Consider the following 17,998-nt stretch of genomic DNA (forward strand, 5'->3'; position numbering starts at 1 on the left):
TTCTGTGGCTTGAGACTGGCTGGAAAAAGTGTAATCACAGAACCAACAATTTCTGGTCTACTTCCCGCTGAGAGAGACGAAGGAGCTGTAAATTCATGGCATTTGGCAGATGCCTCACTAAGCTAATTTACCTCCCATATCTCCTTCCACGTGATTCAGATGTCTGTCCACATGTCATCTGTGGCATTTACATCATCAGCTACTGACCCCAACAAAAACGTTCACTTCATAGAATCCTAAAAGAAAAGTGACTTTCTGGGTACACAGCAAGTTTAGGAGATGCATGAAAAATATCATGCAAGAACTAAGAAGTCCTGAGAGCTTTCATGTACAGGAACTGAAAAAGGGCAAGGCCAAATATAACGATCATATCACCTAACAAAATGTGCAAGCTGCTTTCACAGGATATGCAAAAGTCTGTGCAGAGATGCCCAGAATTGATCTGCAATTCTCAGATGAGAAAAAAAACACTCTTACCCTTCTTAGTAAATTCTAAGTTTCAAATTTCAACAACTTAACCTCAATTATGCACAAAAGTCATTAGTCCTCACAAACCCTTTGCATATACCTAAAAAGACAGAAAAAGTATTGGCATCTAAAAAAGCACAAAATAAAGAAAGTATTAAAGCCAGTATGAAATACCTAGCATGAAGATTAAAGTGAAGACAGACTATATATATTCAGGCTTCTCAACTTACTTTAGTATCTTTAGCGTTGTCACAAATAAAGGTTTCCCCATATGGAGAGATAATGGGTGGCTTTTCTTCCATGAAAGTATCTTAAAGTAAATAAATAAATAAATAAAAACAGTCAGTGCTCTACTGTGAGTCACAAATGGTCTACTAAAGTCATAATAAAATCAACAAGGGACACAGATTTTTCAGCTTGCAATTTCTCTGTCCTTCCCAGAAAAAACTTTGAGGAACAAGAAAGTATGTCCTAATTCTAAATGAACTCCAGGTACCTTCTTTTCACCACAGACATTATCACTATTATTATGTAATCTGAATATAACTTGCATACAGGCATTTTCTTCTTCCCTACCCTACATCAAGTTAAAATAAAAAACCTTGAGCTGTCTAACCTAAGAAGCAATAGTGCCAAAACAATAAAGTGTTCTTTATTCTAACTTTAAAAAAACACCAAACATAAATAACCACACAACTCTTTTGTGCAGTCTTCATTTTGTCACCAAGTACTTGCTTGAAATAAATAAATAGAAGTTCAAACAAAACATATTTTTCGAATATGAAACACGTTTCCAGCTGACTGCACAAGACTTCTAAACGCTTCAGTACACTATTTAATACAATAAATTTCCTGTTGTTTCCTAGAGCTATGAGCACTTAGAAATAAATTAAGCAGCATTAGTCAGCAATACACTCCTTATATCTTTCAAGAAGGTAACTGCTTAAAAAAATCTGGAAAAAGTGTATTAAAATAGATGGAGCTTAAAGACTAGATTTTCTAATTTTTACTTTATTTGGTCATAATCAAAAATAAGTAAAAATGCAGAAGTGATTAAATACTCGGCTATCACACAAATCAATTCTTCTAGACCTTTGAGATGCCCAGTATTTCTTAACACATATAAGTAATACTTATTTCAGACAACTGGTACAATGTTTCTTTTTCCTTAATATTCAAGTGGTAAATATGAGCATGCTTAACTCACTGTTTTGTGAAATTTGCCTCCCAGTGCAAGAAACATTTACAAGGTCCATATTTCTTCTTCTCTGAAGGGAACTTGAACGAAACAAAGCACAGAATGAAAACATTAACTGAAATTTCCCAGAAAATAAGCAAAACCATCTCATGTTAAACAATTAAAATTATATACAAATATAGAAACCATAGATTTTAGAGTGGTAATTTTCTGATTTATTTTAAAAGTCACACAACAATCTGTTTACCTCCCCTTAAGACACTGAATACTTCTCTGATCCTAGCAGACATCCCAAATTCAGGGTCTTTTTATTCTGAAGTGACCTTAAAAACCTTTAGACTGCTTGAAGAATGGAGATCCCAGAGTTTTCCCTTCTCCTTCACAATGACTACCAATTATTGCATTTTAGAAAGAATGCACTATACAAATCTATTTTAACATTCAACTCATAAGGGGCCTGAGAATCCAGCCAAAACATGCTCCCAACCACTGAGAAAAAAAAATTGCCGTAAAGCTTTGATTTCCTAAGGTGAATTATTTCTCCCCACAAAGTTTTAAAACGAAGGCGTAAATGGCATTGCAACTGCCTGTGAGAACCCCTACACATTTTATACATGGGTAAGAATGGATCTCCATGAACAGCAGAGAAGTTATTAGTGGTGGGCTGGCCCTGTGTATTTCCTTAATTTCAAGTATACTGCAATATTATTGCTAGTATTAATATTTCAGGCCAAGATAGCTTTATAATCAGAACATAGCTTTATAATCAGAATTAGAAAATCTCTAACCCACCTTCACTAGTCCATCAGTTTGTATTAGAGGTCTTTTCAGTCAAGCTCTGAAGTCGCCCATTAACAAAATTAGCATTTTTCCTCTTAACTATATTTTCTCTGATTAAAATAAGAGTACTAAAGGTTCTTATGCATCCTTATAGGATATTCTGAGGCTGATAAATGCCATGTAAGATCCTTATTGGTTTTCCTAACAGTCTGTGGGTCCTCCACCTTTTAAAGCCAATTATCTTTGACTAAAAATATTAAACTCCTAACTTTTGTTTCCCCATTTAACATATTGAGAAACTTTATTAAGATAAGCTACAATTAGAACTTTAAACCTACTGTCCCATGAAGTCCAACTTGAATTATTCGTAACTACAAAATGATGTTTCTTCATGACAGAAGGCAGACATTCATGAAGTACTATTTGATATAATTTTTAAGCACTTCATGCTTAAATCTCTTTCAAAAATTTTATTAGATTATATTCAAGATAGAAGCCACACCTTAAAAAGTTACTTGACATTTTAAATGTTATCCAGGTAACACAAACTAAGTTCCCAATGATTACTTTATAAAATCCTGGATTTAGAAAACACAGGGTGAATTTGGCCAGTGAAAGTGAATCACGGCCTAGTTCCCATATATAATCACCTACTCTCCTGAGTCATAATTACAATAAATACACAGCAAATACTTTAAAAGCCTGTATTTCACCAAACATTTTATTGAAATTCATGTAGCTACACCTTTTGAAGCTCCATTAGCAAACTAATTTCACGTGTTTTTATGAACCTAATTTTAAAGAACTTAATATGCTTAAAAAAATCCCGAAAACCTAACCTAGTGTATTTCAACACAGATCAGATTTTTTGTTGTTAGGTTGGTATCTTTTGAAGGGTATTAGCAGCATTAAACTAAATTAAGACTTACATATGAACAGCTTCGACTCAAAGAGCTTTTAAAATAATGGAGGCTTTCCTTATGTAAAACAGTGAGTAATCTGCTTAGTTTCACAGTAGATGGATAATTTCACCAGGTAATGAAAAATAACCAGTCAGATTGAAAAAACAACAGCAACAAAAAAATATCCCACGCTTTTTTTTTTAATCCTTATACTTTTCAGAATTTGTATATTCTTTTTGATCATGCACCTACATTTTTGTATACGTGGCACAAAATCCTGCTAAAAAGAAAACTATAGTCTTTTTTTCCAGCATTCAAAAATATAACCTATTTACAACTTATGAAAAGCAAATTTATAAATAATATAAATTAAAAATTGCCTCAAGATAAAAAATAAATTAAATGAGCTCATTTTGAATATCTGCTTGCAAGATTATATGTCATAAAAAACCTACAGTGCAAGCTATAAAATAATAATTTGTCAGTGCTTATTAGAATAGTAAGCTAGTTGTCGTACAAATTAAATATCTGGATTAAAGGGAGGAAAATACTGAGGACATCTTTTGGAGGAAAAAAACTGAAAAAAAAATTTTGTAATTATATCAATCTATGACTTTCTCAGCCATTTCAGGAAGCAAATACATATTCTCTTGATTTTTTTTCAATTCAAAAACTGAGTACCTCAAACAAAGACTGATATTCTTTATATTGCTCTTTAATGAAAGGTTACTGCAAGCAGTCTGCCAATGACAAAGTGTGCCAATTTTTCAAAGATATAATAATAATTTCAATTATTATTCAATGTTGACTTTGTTACAACTGTGGTGATTAAGACTCCCTGTTTTCATATATTAAGAGGTACCGGATGCAGCTCTGGCTACATACACTTCTCTAGCCCGTATCATGCATAAACAGGATGAAAGTGATGAGGCAGTGACTGGTCTTGCTAAATACTGAAAGGCTAGAAACCTAAACCTTGGCACAGAACTTTGCACCAAGCTGGTTTATTCAATATACTCCTGTCACCTTACAAATAAAGTGAGGGAGGGAGGTCAGTGCAAGCAGTCAGTGCTTCCAAGTCTTTACTGGCATTCATCTGCTGAGTGTTTTAAATGAAAGCAGCTTTTGTTTTCAAACATTCAAGACATGTTTTCTTTTCTATCTATCTCAACACCTAACCCTCCCATAATGCAAACACATCAAAACTGCTCTAGCATGCTGTGTTAAAACTTTGAGGTTCATAGACTGCTAGAAGAGGTAAAGTAATAGTGATACTTTACCACAGGAAAAGAGAGGGAGAAGCTTCTCTCTTCTAAAAAATTTATTTTGTGTGGCAGAATACAGCAGAGATACACAGCAACACCAGCTTGGTGCCTCATTAGAAATCTTGACTAGCTGTATGTTAAGAAATGGAGTCTAAAGGATATCAGCACCAAGCAAGAAATTCCAACTACAGGATCTGCCAGCTGCAGAAAACAAATGATGTCTGCTCAAGCCAAGCACCATTACCTATTTTACTTATTTGTATCTTCTCCCATATTCAAGATGTTTCCCAGAATTTTGGTCTAGTTTTTCTCACTTCTCTTAATAAAGAATCAGAACAACCCCACTACAGCACAACACAAGTAACATAGATGGGTGACGTGAAAAAAACCTAAAAAAAATTATAGAATTCCTCAGTCTGAAATTTTATCTGTGTATCGTTCTGTATAAAAATTAGATCTACCACATTATAAATCTGCTTCAGCTTTTTGTTTGAACAGATTCTTTTGCGGAATGATGCAATGGTAACTATTTCACAGAAGAGAGACCGCTAATTGACATTATCCAAAGCTTCTAAAGCTATTTCAAAACTAATTATCTTTAATCTTGTCCTATGGATACATTAGTGGTTAGATCCATCCATTGCAATACTTTCACTATTTTGTCTTACAAAAACCTTCAGTTGTTCACTTTTTGGTTTTAAACACCTTTTGACCGATCTTTACTAGTTCTCCAACAACAGGGAGTTCATAATGATACACAGAAAAGTCAGGCTGAAAATAATCTAGTGTAACTACACATCAATATTGAACAACAAAAACCAGTACCAAAATCTGTACAGTAACTCCACTATTAAGAAAAATTGTGTAATGACACATTTTTTTCTTTTTTTTTTTAAATTCTGCACCACCCAATAATACAGTGATGGCACACTGTAGTGCCATAATTCAAGAAAGAAATAAACCCAAAGTATTTTCAACTTCTAAAATGCTGTAGTATCTTTTCAGCTGCCAGCATGTTTTGTTACAGGCAAGAACCAGGAGCAGAAGTGAGGCATGGGGAAACAGATAAAATTGCAAGGCAGGTAAGTGCATTATTAGTAATAAAAAATTACATGGTCATAGCCCTACCTTGGGGCACAAGGAGACCCATTGTATGAACTTTCTGTGCTAAAGGCACATAAGAGGTGACGAGAAAAGTATTCTTTGCATAAAAATTTAATGACTAATATCCATGAATGACTAGAAGGAAACACTGAGTTTCCCAGATTTCGGCAGGATTTCTCTGCCTCTGTGCAACAGCCTTTATAGAATGTGGTAAGAATGAAACCAGCATCTGTCAGTAAGGCCAGCTGAGGCTCTGTTTATGTGATTCTGTGAGAAAGACACAATCTTTCCTGAGGCTAAAGATGTTTCCACAATGCCATTTTCAAGTTCTGTATTAGTTCTCTGCCCCTATGAAAAGGTTGTCAGCAAGGTTATCAAGAATGTTTCTGCGAAGTTTTAAGTTCTGCTGTGAAGTTCTTGTTTAGCCTCGATCTTCAGCAGACAGACTGATCCCTCAGGATTACCCTATTACTATAACTGAAGTATAATGACCAAGAAAAGAAGCTGGAGCTTACAAATCAAAATGGTGGGCAATGAAGTTAGTGACCCAGTCACATACCAATCACTAACAGACTGGGATTTGGAGGATTGACTCCGATGGTGAGAAGACTACAAATACAGCATATTCTCTCAACTGGATGATCATTTCTCAAAAGAGACAGTAAGAGTACTCCTTCAGTGTGTAGTTATTATTATCTTTTAGGTTAAGAATCCCAGTTTGTCTCAGCATGAGAGAGACAACCTTATTAAATGAAGTAGGGATAATCACTCTACAAAAGTTAACATAAATTTGCTCCTCACTGAAAGATACATATACTTAAGTTTCAATGATCATAATTTTTTTGTCATTTAGAAGACACCAATAAAGCAGTTTTTGAGGCGCACAAAAAAGTCTCTAATTGTTGCAAGGAATATTTGCCTCTCCACCCATTCAAACAATTGTATTACAAGATTAATTTTGACTTCTTTTGGTAATCTAAAAAAACTTATAAATGCTGGGAAACCCCTGCATTTAGAGCATGTATAAACTTGACATGTTTCTAACTGCTGAGATATGCAGATGAAAAACCCAAGATAAATACAAAACATTCATAGACATGTCCGTTCTGGGCACAGCTTGTGGTTCAAAATTTTTTAAAAACTAAAATAAATGCAATCTAATGATTTGGATATGGCTACACCAACAAAACTTTGCATACACATTTGCATTAATTTTTCTTCTGTTCAAGATACTTAGCCAGCATGAAAACTAAAACTTATTTAATAGATCCAAAAATATTACAAATTAACATTTATGGAGACATTTTTTGCTTACAGACTGTACTACTGTATTGTGATTGACTACATATTCAGTGCCTATTCTTATTAACATTCAAACAATTATACTTTTATTAAGATAGGTCTTGAATTAAGTCCCAACAGCAGATATTTTTCTCAACATCCATCATATTTTTCCAAGACAAGCTACAACAACTAATGCTTCTCAAGAAAATAAGTGCCACTCAGTAATTTGTGGATTCACATTATGAACTCAACCATTTTGAAGGAAGAAAAATACATAGGCACGTCACTTGAATACTTAGAAACAAATTCAATGATTCCATAAACTCTGAAAACCTTTCACATCTATTGTCTTATTTTTCCTCCTTTTTCTACTGCTGTTTTCCCCTGCTGGAATATCTCAAAAATATTTTCATACTAGAAATATCATTAAAAGTTAAGTTTTTATTGTTATGAGACCACCAGCAAAAGCCAACACATAATATAAATAAGTGGTTGCCTTCATTCTCCAAAGATAAGAATTAAATGACTACCAGTTCAGAAATTAACCCAAAAGCCATCTTGAAGCAAGTTCTTGCTTATGCTTTATATGGTTGTTTTTAAGAGTTATATCAAAAGCAATAAAGATTCCTTTATTTCTTAATATGTAGATGCAGAGAAAACATGGGAGGTTATAAGGACACAGTGTTCTAAAATTTCTCTTTACACTCATTTTTGCCTTTAAGTTACACTGAAGCTTAATCTTTCTTCAACTAACTCAGCAACATTCACATCAAATCAAGTCTATTTTACAGTGCATATTAAAAAAATCCACACCAAAAAAAAAAAAAAAAGAAAGAAAGAAAGAAAAAAAAAAGAAAGAAAGAAAGAAAGAAAGAAAAAAAAAATCAAGAACCACTAAACTGTAAGTTCTACCATGACAGGAATTTCTCATTAGTAATGAACAGCAATTACCTTGATGAAGATTGAACTTTACTTGATTCGGGAATTTCTGGTACAGGACGATGCCTTAAGATAAAAGATCGGCTTGCTCTTGGAAATACTTTCATGCAGTTTAGTGTACAGGAATCATATAAGTCATTGTCTATCATTTCTCCTTTAAACTTATAGAATGAAGAATCTGGTCTACTATCAGATAAATCACCCTCATCTGCAAACCTCTGATGTTTGTTTTCCTTGCATTTTGTCTCGCATGAACGAACAAATGAAGGAGGATCACGAAACACCAAAGGGCCAGTCAAGTGCTCATCAGCTTGGTATGCAGCAGTTTCTGTCAGTGATGCATCTGGCTGAGTATTCATCTTGATATTTCTGCTTTGACTGACAGCTTTTACTATGCTGTCTGAATTCTGGTATAACCTGGAAAAATCCAAATTTGTAAAGCTATCATCATTTGCCTCCATTGAGTTTTCCTCTGCAAGTTCAAACTTTTCTTTATTAACGTAAGATTTTTTAAGAAGTTTTTCTGATGATGCTGCAAATATCACGTCAGTCCCATCTAAACTTGAATTGCTTACAGGAGACTCCTGATCTGAGGATGAATATTGCTTTTCTTCCAAACCTTTCAAGTCTTTGAATTTTAGATTTTCACAGAAAAAGTAACTTCCTTGAATTTTCAAAAGACTGTCTAACTGCTTAAGAATCCTTCTGCGATGCCCTGTAGGTAACACTCCCATTTGCTGAAGCACACTGTTATTTATTCCCACACAATCTGTGACACTGTTATAGCCATATTTTTTAAAGTTAGGAAGATACTGTGCAAGGTTAATGTTGACCAAAAATTCTTCAATATTAGTGCCATTGCCTGTGGATGACATGACTTCATTTCATATTGTCCCACACAGTCAAGTAGAAATAGTCAGGTTGTATGCATGTTCACTAGCAAGAAAACGTTCTTGAATTTGGTGTTCACCAGCCAGGAGAAAATACCCGTTTCCTCACAACACCTCTTCAAGTTTCTTCAGTTCAAATTGATTTTTTTTGAAAGACTGCAAACATACAGAAAAGAAAAAGGACATAAAAAAAAATTCTCACCTGAACCTCACAATTACCTTGATTAAAATTGTGAAAGACTCCCTGTCGCTTGAATTGTTCTAACCGTTGGTATAAAATAATTTCAACAATTGTAACCCATCCTTTTATCTTAGCCTATACGAAGAAAATAGCAAAATCAAAGTCTCAGCACAAGTGATACAGACTTAAAACACATACTCCTAGTAATTAAACATTAAAATGAACAGTTAAGAGATGAACCATTTACCTACACACACTCTCTTATTACGCAGTACTTAGATATCAGGGAGAAAAGGAGTTATTCAAGACCACAACTGGAACTTAAAGCTTTCCTATTTCCACATTAGCACCAACTAATTATGGAACAGGGCTTCTACTCCCTTGTTGTCCAATCTCAAAATCTTTTTAGCATAGAAACACACTTGAAATGGAACAAAGGAAAAATGACTACCTAAAGCATTTTATGTAAACTGAGCATTCAAGCCCTCTTCAACTGAGAATTCAACTGAACAAGTACTATCTTCAATAACATGGTTTGCAACAGTACATCAAGCCCTTCAAACAAAGTGTCCTGCAGGAACACAGGAAACAGGTAACCACCAGCATCTCAACTCTGACAAGGAAGCAGTTTTCCCTTGGACACAAAGAGAAAAAAAGGCATGACCCCATGGGCAAGTTCTAGCTGTCCATGAGTTTTTCCCTTAGTATTTTCCAACACAGCTCTTACACTCCAGATTTCATCCACTTGAGTTATTCTTTCTTTCAGGGCCATATCTAAATTCATAATTTACAAAACCCAGATGGTACTTTTTTGAAGGTGTTTGTAACAGTCTGAAATCGTATTTCTTCAAAGAAGGTTTAAGATCACCAACACTCAACAGGTTTTTTCACCTCTCTCTTTATTTCTGTATATTTGGCCTCAGGGAAACCTGCTGACTGTAGCAGCTGTCCTGGCATGCAGGCACTAGCCTTAAGCAGCCTGGAAAAGAAAAATCAGCTTCAGTGGAAGAGCAAATTTAAGTAGCATTTAGAAAGAGTAGAAATCTTATGCCCAGAATTTTTTCTGCAGGTAGGCATTGATACCTAATTCTTCTGTATGTTTCATGACAAAAAATGCTGTACTTATGATCTAGAATGGAAGGTTAAAACATTGCCTACATTTTTACTGCATCAATTCTTGAATAAAGGATGAACCGTCTTCCTGTAAGATTCCTCTGTCTTATGAATATCTAAGTCATTATTAAGCAAGGTAGTAATAAATAAATAAATAAACATGTATGTATGCCCCTCCTCATTACCCAAAGCCACATACAGATAAATCTAAATTTAAAATAATGTACTGCATGAAGCACAGCTGCTATCACTGCTATTGGCAATTGTACTTTCTTATGATTATGAAATAAATTATGAAGTAACTATCTCAATCACCGGATGCCTTTTCTCGCAAAATTTTGTAAATGTCTTCATTACTCCCACACTTTCATAAAACGGTAATCAAAATCAAGGAAAAAACTAGACTCTTCATATTTACACCATGTAAACACGTATGTGACATAATAAGAACAAAAAAAAAAGGAGATGAGCAAACTTACATTTTACAGTATACTTACTATAAATGTTCCTTCATTTAAAATAAATCATCGGATTCTCTCTAGTCTCTAGCTTCATTTTTCTGGATATATTTTTATCAGACCCGCAAGTCTGAGAAGTGACTTATCTTGAATAACAAATGGATACAATTAAAACCTTTTAGAGAGACAACTCTATAGGTCAATCAGATATCAACCTCTCAGGAGAAATTAACTTTATTACGGAGTTAACCCTCAATTAAAGATTCCCAAGTCATTTAAATTCAAAAAGTGTTTGATTGATCTAAACTTATTAACAATCCACTCTGATAATTACCTTTGTCCCAGCCTAACCTGCATGCTTATATAAACTTTCATCATTCCTTTAAAAATTTGAAAACTCAGCATTTCCTCAAAATTTTCATGGCAGCCTCTAGTCATAAAGAATAAAATTCAATAGTGTGGTCTCCACCCATCTCTAAACCCTGGAAAATGTAAATGTATAGTCTCTTAACAAGCTGAATATATATTCTCAGATTCTGAGCACAGAATGAAGAAAAATTAGTACAGAAATTTCTTATTGGGGAAAAAATTATCAGACAAGTACTGTTTGGGCCAGAAAATAGTCTTTCAGATACCCAGTAATTAAACAGAAAACACAATCAAACAGACTACAAACAAAAGAAAAAATAAGAAATAAAAATAAGCAAACAAGAAAAACACCAAAAAACAACAGCCAAACCATACACATATTCAAGTATATAAAACCCCTACAGTGTTAGCATATACTAAGGCTTTCAAAGTTGCAGTTGGTTATCTCGGCCATTTCCACCTTCCTTGACAGTTCTGGGTTTCATGGTAGCATTTGGCTATTTTTTCCCTAAGGTGTTAGTGTTCATTTTCAGACAGTAGCATCTTATCAATCCCTCCACCTTACATAATAACCAAAAATTCACCTGGGAAAGTAGCTTTAGCTCTGTATTTATAAATAAATACATATGAGTTATATATAAACGTATGTATTCATACCCACACATTCTCTCTTCTCTATCTTAATCCTGTTTTTTCTACATGCAATAGCTTTGCCTACATCTCATTCTGGAACACCTCCAGTGTTGTTACTTCAGGAACTCAAACAGCCATGTGTTATCGGCTATTTGGATTCTAACCCATCTTTGTAGAAACCACATACCAATGCGAAGGGTTACCTAGCACAGAACAAACTTTGCTTCCAAATCTGTAAGAATGATTATGTTTTGCTGTGTATTTTATGAACAAAGCGCATAGCAGAGGAAGGAAGGAACTTCTTGCTGAGACGAAGACAATTTGCCCACAAAATGCCAACAGTGCTGGAAGATAAAGCCCAAAGCTACTTTCTGTTTCTGTAGTTGTCTATGGCAGAAGCTATCAGTGTATCCTTCAAGATTTCTGAAAACTTACTATAGATCTGGCCTAACTATCCAACTGGTTAAATACCACTAAGATCACATATTTTGTGGGTCTGAGCAAGGGTTTATGCTGACAACTGATTTGGTTTCACTACTTACACAAAGGTTAATGTAACAAACAGCTAAACAAATCTACACACACTGGTGAGTGTTTTGCAGGCTAGAACATAAATAGGTAGTAACTTCTTAAAATGTTTTATAAGGTGTGAACTCAAGTATAAAGAAATGCAGAACACAAGGACCACCTTATTCATTACTCTTTGATATGATTTTTATCAATTTTAAAAATAACTTAATCTCCTCCTTAGCCTTGACTGCAAAGTAAGTTATAATAAACCCTAAAGAAAGTGCAGTATTAGAAATTGAGTGACATATACACATTTGTACAAATACATTCATTCTCTTTCACATCCATATTTCTACCACTACAAATTTGGCATTTGTTCAACATTAGTGCACATGGTTGCATATACTCTGTAAAACAAACTTCTTCTCAGAAGCAAAGCAAAATAGATTTTTCCCACTTGGAAATAAAGAGCAAAAAAAAAATCCCCCCCAAAAAAAAACAACAAAGAAAAAAAAATACCAGGGGAATTTGAACGTTCTTAAATAAAATTGATTCTTGTTGTAATATTATATTCTCCTAAGTAGCATAACCAAGACAAAAATCACTGTTCTCAACATGGTTGCTAAAATAGGAAAATGCTATAATGGTTATTAAAAAAAAAAAAACAAAAACAAACTCAAACTTCTTGGAAGACACCTGACCATTCTATTTTATCAAAATAGGGACAAAACACCTATATTGCTATGTGAAAAAAGCAATACAAGGAAAACTATCTGGGCTTTTCGTCTAAGAAAAAAAATTCAGCAGGGGATGAATTGCAATGTGTGTTGCACACCCCAAGCCTTCTATAGGATCATCCACCTTTCTTTCAAAGAAGATGTTTCTCACACTTGTTTACAAACTAATTGTCAATTTCTTCTTTTTCACATTTTATGGAAGGGACTTAGACAAGGAGTGGCAAAAAAACTCAGAGTGGCCTAAGAGTTCTTTTCTTTTACTAAAACTGACAGCTAAATACCATCAAAGAAAAATGGCAATTTTAACTCTCGGAACCCTTCCTCACATGGAGGGTAAGCACCTGCATCTAGCATTCTGGAAAGCTATTTCTACTGATTTTAAAATTCTTTCATTCTACAATTTTTCAAATAGAAAAGTCTTGAAGACAAAATTGACTGGGAGACAGACAAATCTTTGTTGAAGCAAGGAAGCAATCCAAATTTTAATAATAAAATGTGTGAACAGTAGATTATAGGTGAAGACAGAAACACTCAAGCGGGCTTTTTTTCCCCCTTCTTTAATATCAATATAGATACAAGCCTGAAGAAACTGTCAAACCTTTAAAAGTACATGGCGAGATAATCATGCTGTGAGCAATCAGTTCAACAAACACAAGCAAGTTCAGGCTTGCTCCCAACTTCTGCTAAACCACATACTAGATTAAGAGCCTAATAAATATGTTTAAAAAACCCCAGCAAAATAAAACAGTAAAACAGGTCTTACCAAGGAGCAGAATGAAATCTGCAAGTAGTGAATTTCATTTTCGTATTGTAATTGACTCCATACAAAGTGACAAGATTAACATATAAAACACTGTAAATATCTTTTCCAAAACCTACATTATACAATCAGCAAATCAGCATACTGACTGCTTTTAAATATATATATATATATACATATAGATTGATTGCAAGAACTCCTACAGAACTGTTGCCTTTACCAATACAAGGAAGTTACTAAGCACAGGTCAACCTAGTGGATGATTACAAAATTACTTTAATTACATCTTCTGTCAAACTGTTTCTTTGTTGTTTTTTTGGTGTTTTGTTTCTTGGGGTTTTTTTCTGTTGTTTGTTTGGGGTTTTTTATTTTTTATTTTTTTTTATTTATTTCAGTGTGCTTGCCTTCTAGAAGAAGGTTCTGCAACCTTCGTTACCTCGGAGTCAAGCCTCATACTGCAAGAAATTCCAGTGGAACAACTTGCAAAGTCGTTGGAGTAAGAAACTGCACGGCATGAATAAGCGAACTGAAGGTGGAATTGGAACTTTGGGAAGTTGCTGTGGCAACTCGGCAAAGCACTCGGGTGCTTTACCATTCACTTGGTATTCTCCAGAATCCCGGACGTACTACAGCTTCTTCGACTTTCTTAAATTTTCTGATAAAACTTCCAGGTATATAACGGCAGCTAACATGAGGTCTGTTCACGTCTGATTTCACAAAAACAACTCACAGAGTAAATAAATACACAATAGCAAAGCACTGTTCTTTAGCGTGACGTTTACGTACAAATCGTTGAAACTATGGAAGCTATGAAGAAAACAGAGAGCAATGCACGCCTTATTTTCTATCTGCCTACCTGCTGTTCGTGGTCCGATCCCGGCCTGGCCATGTGTCGCTCCTGCGGGACCAGCCCCGCGCACTCGGCAGCTTTCGGGCCAGCGCTGCAGCAGCAGCAGCGCGGCGTTCGCGGCCGGCGGGGCCGGGAGCTGCAGCATCTCCCCCGGCAGCGACCAGAGCCTGCCCAAAACCCCGCACACCCCGCGCCCGCCCAGGCCGCCTTACCTTTGGCAAAGTGGCTGACAGGGACAGGGAGGAAGAGGAAGGAAGCGCAGGGCTTTAGATTGCTTCAACTTTCAGTTCTCCCTGCGGCTCCTCGCTCGCTCACTTTCTTGCTTTCTCTCCCTCCTTCCTTCCTTCCTTCCTGCCTGGCTGGCCCCACACCCCACCCCACCCCCGCGCTGCTCCCCGGCAGGCCGCGCCCGCGGAGCGCCCTCCCTGCCGCAGGAGGCGGCCGCACCTGGGCGCGCCGGCAGCGCCCGCCGCCCTCCGCGCTCGCGCCGCGGCTCAGGGCGTTCTGGCCGGGCCACATCGTTCCTAAGGAGTCACTGGGAAGCCCGCAGGCAGGGCTTCGGCTGCGGAGCGCTGTGTGGGCCAGCGCATCGCTTCACAGGCGTCCCGTGTTGCCCAGCCCGGGCTGGGCAGGCGGCGAGTGTCCCTTCCTGCCAGGCCGGTGAGCAAAGGGCGCCCCGGCGCCGCCTCTGTCACCACACGAGCCGCGCTGAGGGCAAGCGCTCCAGCTGCGAGGAGGCAGGACAGCCTGCCAGAAGTGACACAGCTCCCATCACCTGATTAAAAAAAAAACAAAAACCTAAAGGTACTAAGCTTTCAGTGATTTCCAGGAATTCCCCAATTCTTGGAACTCCTCTATGTCTCTGAAAAATTGTCACTCAGATGAAACCAGCATTTTGTTAGACAAAATTATACGGAAAGTACTATAAGGTAGTCCATTGGTGGACATACACATCTGCCTCTTGAAGAGTCAACTCTCAACTTTTGTAGTTAAATCCAAGGAGGTTTCAGGGGGTTTACAGTGTTGCAGCTGAGGTCTGAGGTCTGCCACTCACCCTACCTTACCGAAGAAGAACAGAAGCAAAGATATACTGAGAAAAAAAAGGTAATTATTGAAGTGCTAGCTAAGGAGCAAGTAAACCTGGGTGCCATGGTACTAAAGTGTGGTTTCAGCATCACAATTTCGAATGAAAACAGCTTTTTCACTCCACACCTTTCAGACAAAACTTCCAGGTTAGAAGTTTGCAGTTCAGTATTACAGCGCCAGTTTCACCAGTGCCCAAGCCTTGTGAAAACACAGCTGCAAGTTCTAATTATTTGATACTTAATTATCTGTGTACCCCAAAAATGCTGTTAATTTTACCTCCTGAGCTTTTATTAGGCAAGCACATTTTTGCATTTGCCTTTTTTTGACATTCTAAGGAAATTTATTGTGTTCTCACTTGTCTTTTTAGTAATGCTTTTGTAGCATCTATCTCAGACAAGGAATTGTCCTTTCCAATTATTTGCTAAGGGGCTGATATGTTTCCAAACCAAGTGAGTGCACAGATATGATTCAGGTAAGTATACTAACACCCTTTTTTGTCATAGCCTTTCTGGATTGTAACCTAATGACTCACAGAGTCATCTGATCACAGATTTGCCTAACATTTCCAGCTAAGCCTAGCTTGCTTTCAGAACAGTAGGAATGCCAATGAATACTGACTTTGAAAAGGAATTTTAACCACAGTAACTTAAACTATTTGAAAGATTCAGGCCCTGTAAACAACAAAAGATCGACCTCCTCTGCAAGGCTTACCTCACCGTACAAAAATTCAGTTAATTACCAGTTTGTGGTGGGCTAGAAATTCTTTCTTCTCAAGTCTAAGGGTATGGTCATTGGTCAATACCCTGAGCTCTGTTCTCTGTCAAAAAGTTCCCAAGTCCTTCTGTAAAGCCCACTTTTCTTTCTCTTCCAGGGACCCATGTGATTTGCCCGTACCACTGGGCCAGTGGCAGAAGACTATAGATAAAGGTCTGCTCAGCATTTGTCTTTAAAAAACGGGTGTCAGACCCTCACATGGAACTCACTGAAAGAATTGCCCTCAGCACATTTATACCTGTACAGTTGTGTATCTTCCCACACACAGTGTCTCAGCCAGAGTTTTACTTACTTAGTTTCCTTGACCACAATACTGGATCACAAGAACCGATACAATTTTTCAGTGCATTTCTTTTGTGAGAGGGCAAGGAATTGGAGAAATTAACATTAAACACATACCCAGTTGTTCTTCCTTCTGTTTGCATTAGGTCCAGAAAAATTGCAATACACACAAGATCATTTTAAGTCATGTTGTGCTATTAGAGGTTTAGGGGCTTTTCTTGACATTTTTTGTTTTGTGTCTAAGTTATATCATCAGTACCACACAAACCCATATCATGTTTTATTCTTTGTTAGAAATAAAGCAGTATAATTTGATATATGGTATTTTACTTTTTTTTAGAGATCAAGTAGCATAATATATCATATTTTAAGAAAGCTCTCAAGTCTCTATCTACAGCATTTAGTTCTCTGATAAGCATGGAATGACAACTTTACAGTACAGTAAAAATGTCTTACAAAAATTCTAGCAGGAAATTGCATCTTACTAATTTTGGTGTAATTCAGATATGACATAAGGCAGAGTACTATTCTAAGACTTGTTGGTAAGACTGAGTTTCAAAAAATCTACTGATAGGCCTGAAAACTACAGGGGTTTTATCTGATAATTTCCTCTTCCTTTGTGTTTCATGTTGCTGTCATGAATAAGTGTTAGGCAGGTTTTTTTTTTAGTAGATCAAGACAAAATTTCAGTCCAGAAATTAATTATAAATAGGAGTTGCATGACTTCTGTTATATTGTCTGAAAGACATTAGGGCTTTTGTATCCTAAAATATGTTTAACCATATAAGAAGATCATTCATAGTAAATATGCTAAGAATACCTTCCAGCTCATATTTATCATTTAAAAACCCTTTTAAAAGCCTGGCTTCCAGCGATTAATATTGACCTGTTTTTTTGTTTTTTTTTACATCAGTCCTTAAGAATAACCCTGTAAGTCTGTGTTTAAGTAAAGATGGAATAATATCATCAAACTGTACAGGAACTAATCCTTAGGATATAAATATATCCCAAATTTCCACACTGTGTGGTTTGTCATATGTCAAAATAGATGTTTGTCACATTTCTTCTTGTTCTTTAAGCTTATACTGAAATTGATTCAAGCTAGTCATTGTCCAAATTCAAATATTGTAATTTTTAGATGTGTATATTTTCAAAACCATAGATCAGTTCTACTTGCTGCATATTTATTCTATTTAAGAACTCCAAATCCAGCTGCACAAACAACTGATTGATAAGACAAAATAGGGGAAACAACTGCTACTCCTTCCTTTATGGATGGCTTACAAGTAGCTCTGATATTTACATTAAGCTTGTCAACAACCTAAAAATGCACAGGAGACCTGAGTTCATTTGTGACTTTTAATGAGATTATTTCTCTTTCTCCTGGGAAAAAAACAAATAATCCACATATTCTT

The 17,998-nt window shown here is 36.0% G+C and overlaps 1 protein-coding gene across 6 annotated transcripts in view; it reads right to left on the minus strand.

The window, feature by feature from the left end:
* Positions 1 to 14,787, minus strand: part of ARAP2 (ArfGAP with RhoGAP domain, ankyrin repeat and PH domain 2) — a 116,962-nt gene extending 102,175 nt beyond the window's left edge. For 3 of the 6 annotated variants that reach the window (XR_015772707.1, XM_014263241.2, XM_014263240.2), the window contains exons 1-4: positions 14,654 to 14,784; positions 7,953 to 8,986; positions 1,676 to 1,746; positions 699 to 778 (exon numbers count right to left, since the gene is read on the minus strand). Coding sequence is in view for 5 of the 6 variants with exons in the window: in XM_014263241.2 (XP_014118716.1) it covers positions 699 to 778; positions 1,676 to 1,746; positions 7,953 to 8,815 (1,014 nt within the window). In the remaining variant the exon portion in view is untranslated. Of the gene's footprint in view, positions 1 to 698; positions 779 to 1,675; positions 1,747 to 7,952; positions 8,987 to 9,902; positions 9,991 to 10,621; positions 10,729 to 14,447; positions 14,614 to 14,653 lie in introns of those variants that run through there. The other 3 variants (XM_088056694.1, XM_088056695.1, XM_088056696.1) reach the window with 3 other exon arrangements.
* Positions 14,788 to 17,998: the final 3,211 nt, after the last annotated feature.

Source organism: Pseudopodoces humilis, chromosome 6 (genome assembly GCF_049639895.1).
Source record: "Pseudopodoces humilis isolate 2021_Gansu_Grassland_sample_001 chromosome 6, ASM4963989v1, whole genome shotgun sequence".
In the NCBI taxonomy this organism is placed as follows: domain Eukaryota; kingdom Metazoa; phylum Chordata; class Aves; order Passeriformes; family Paridae; genus Pseudopodoces; species Pseudopodoces humilis.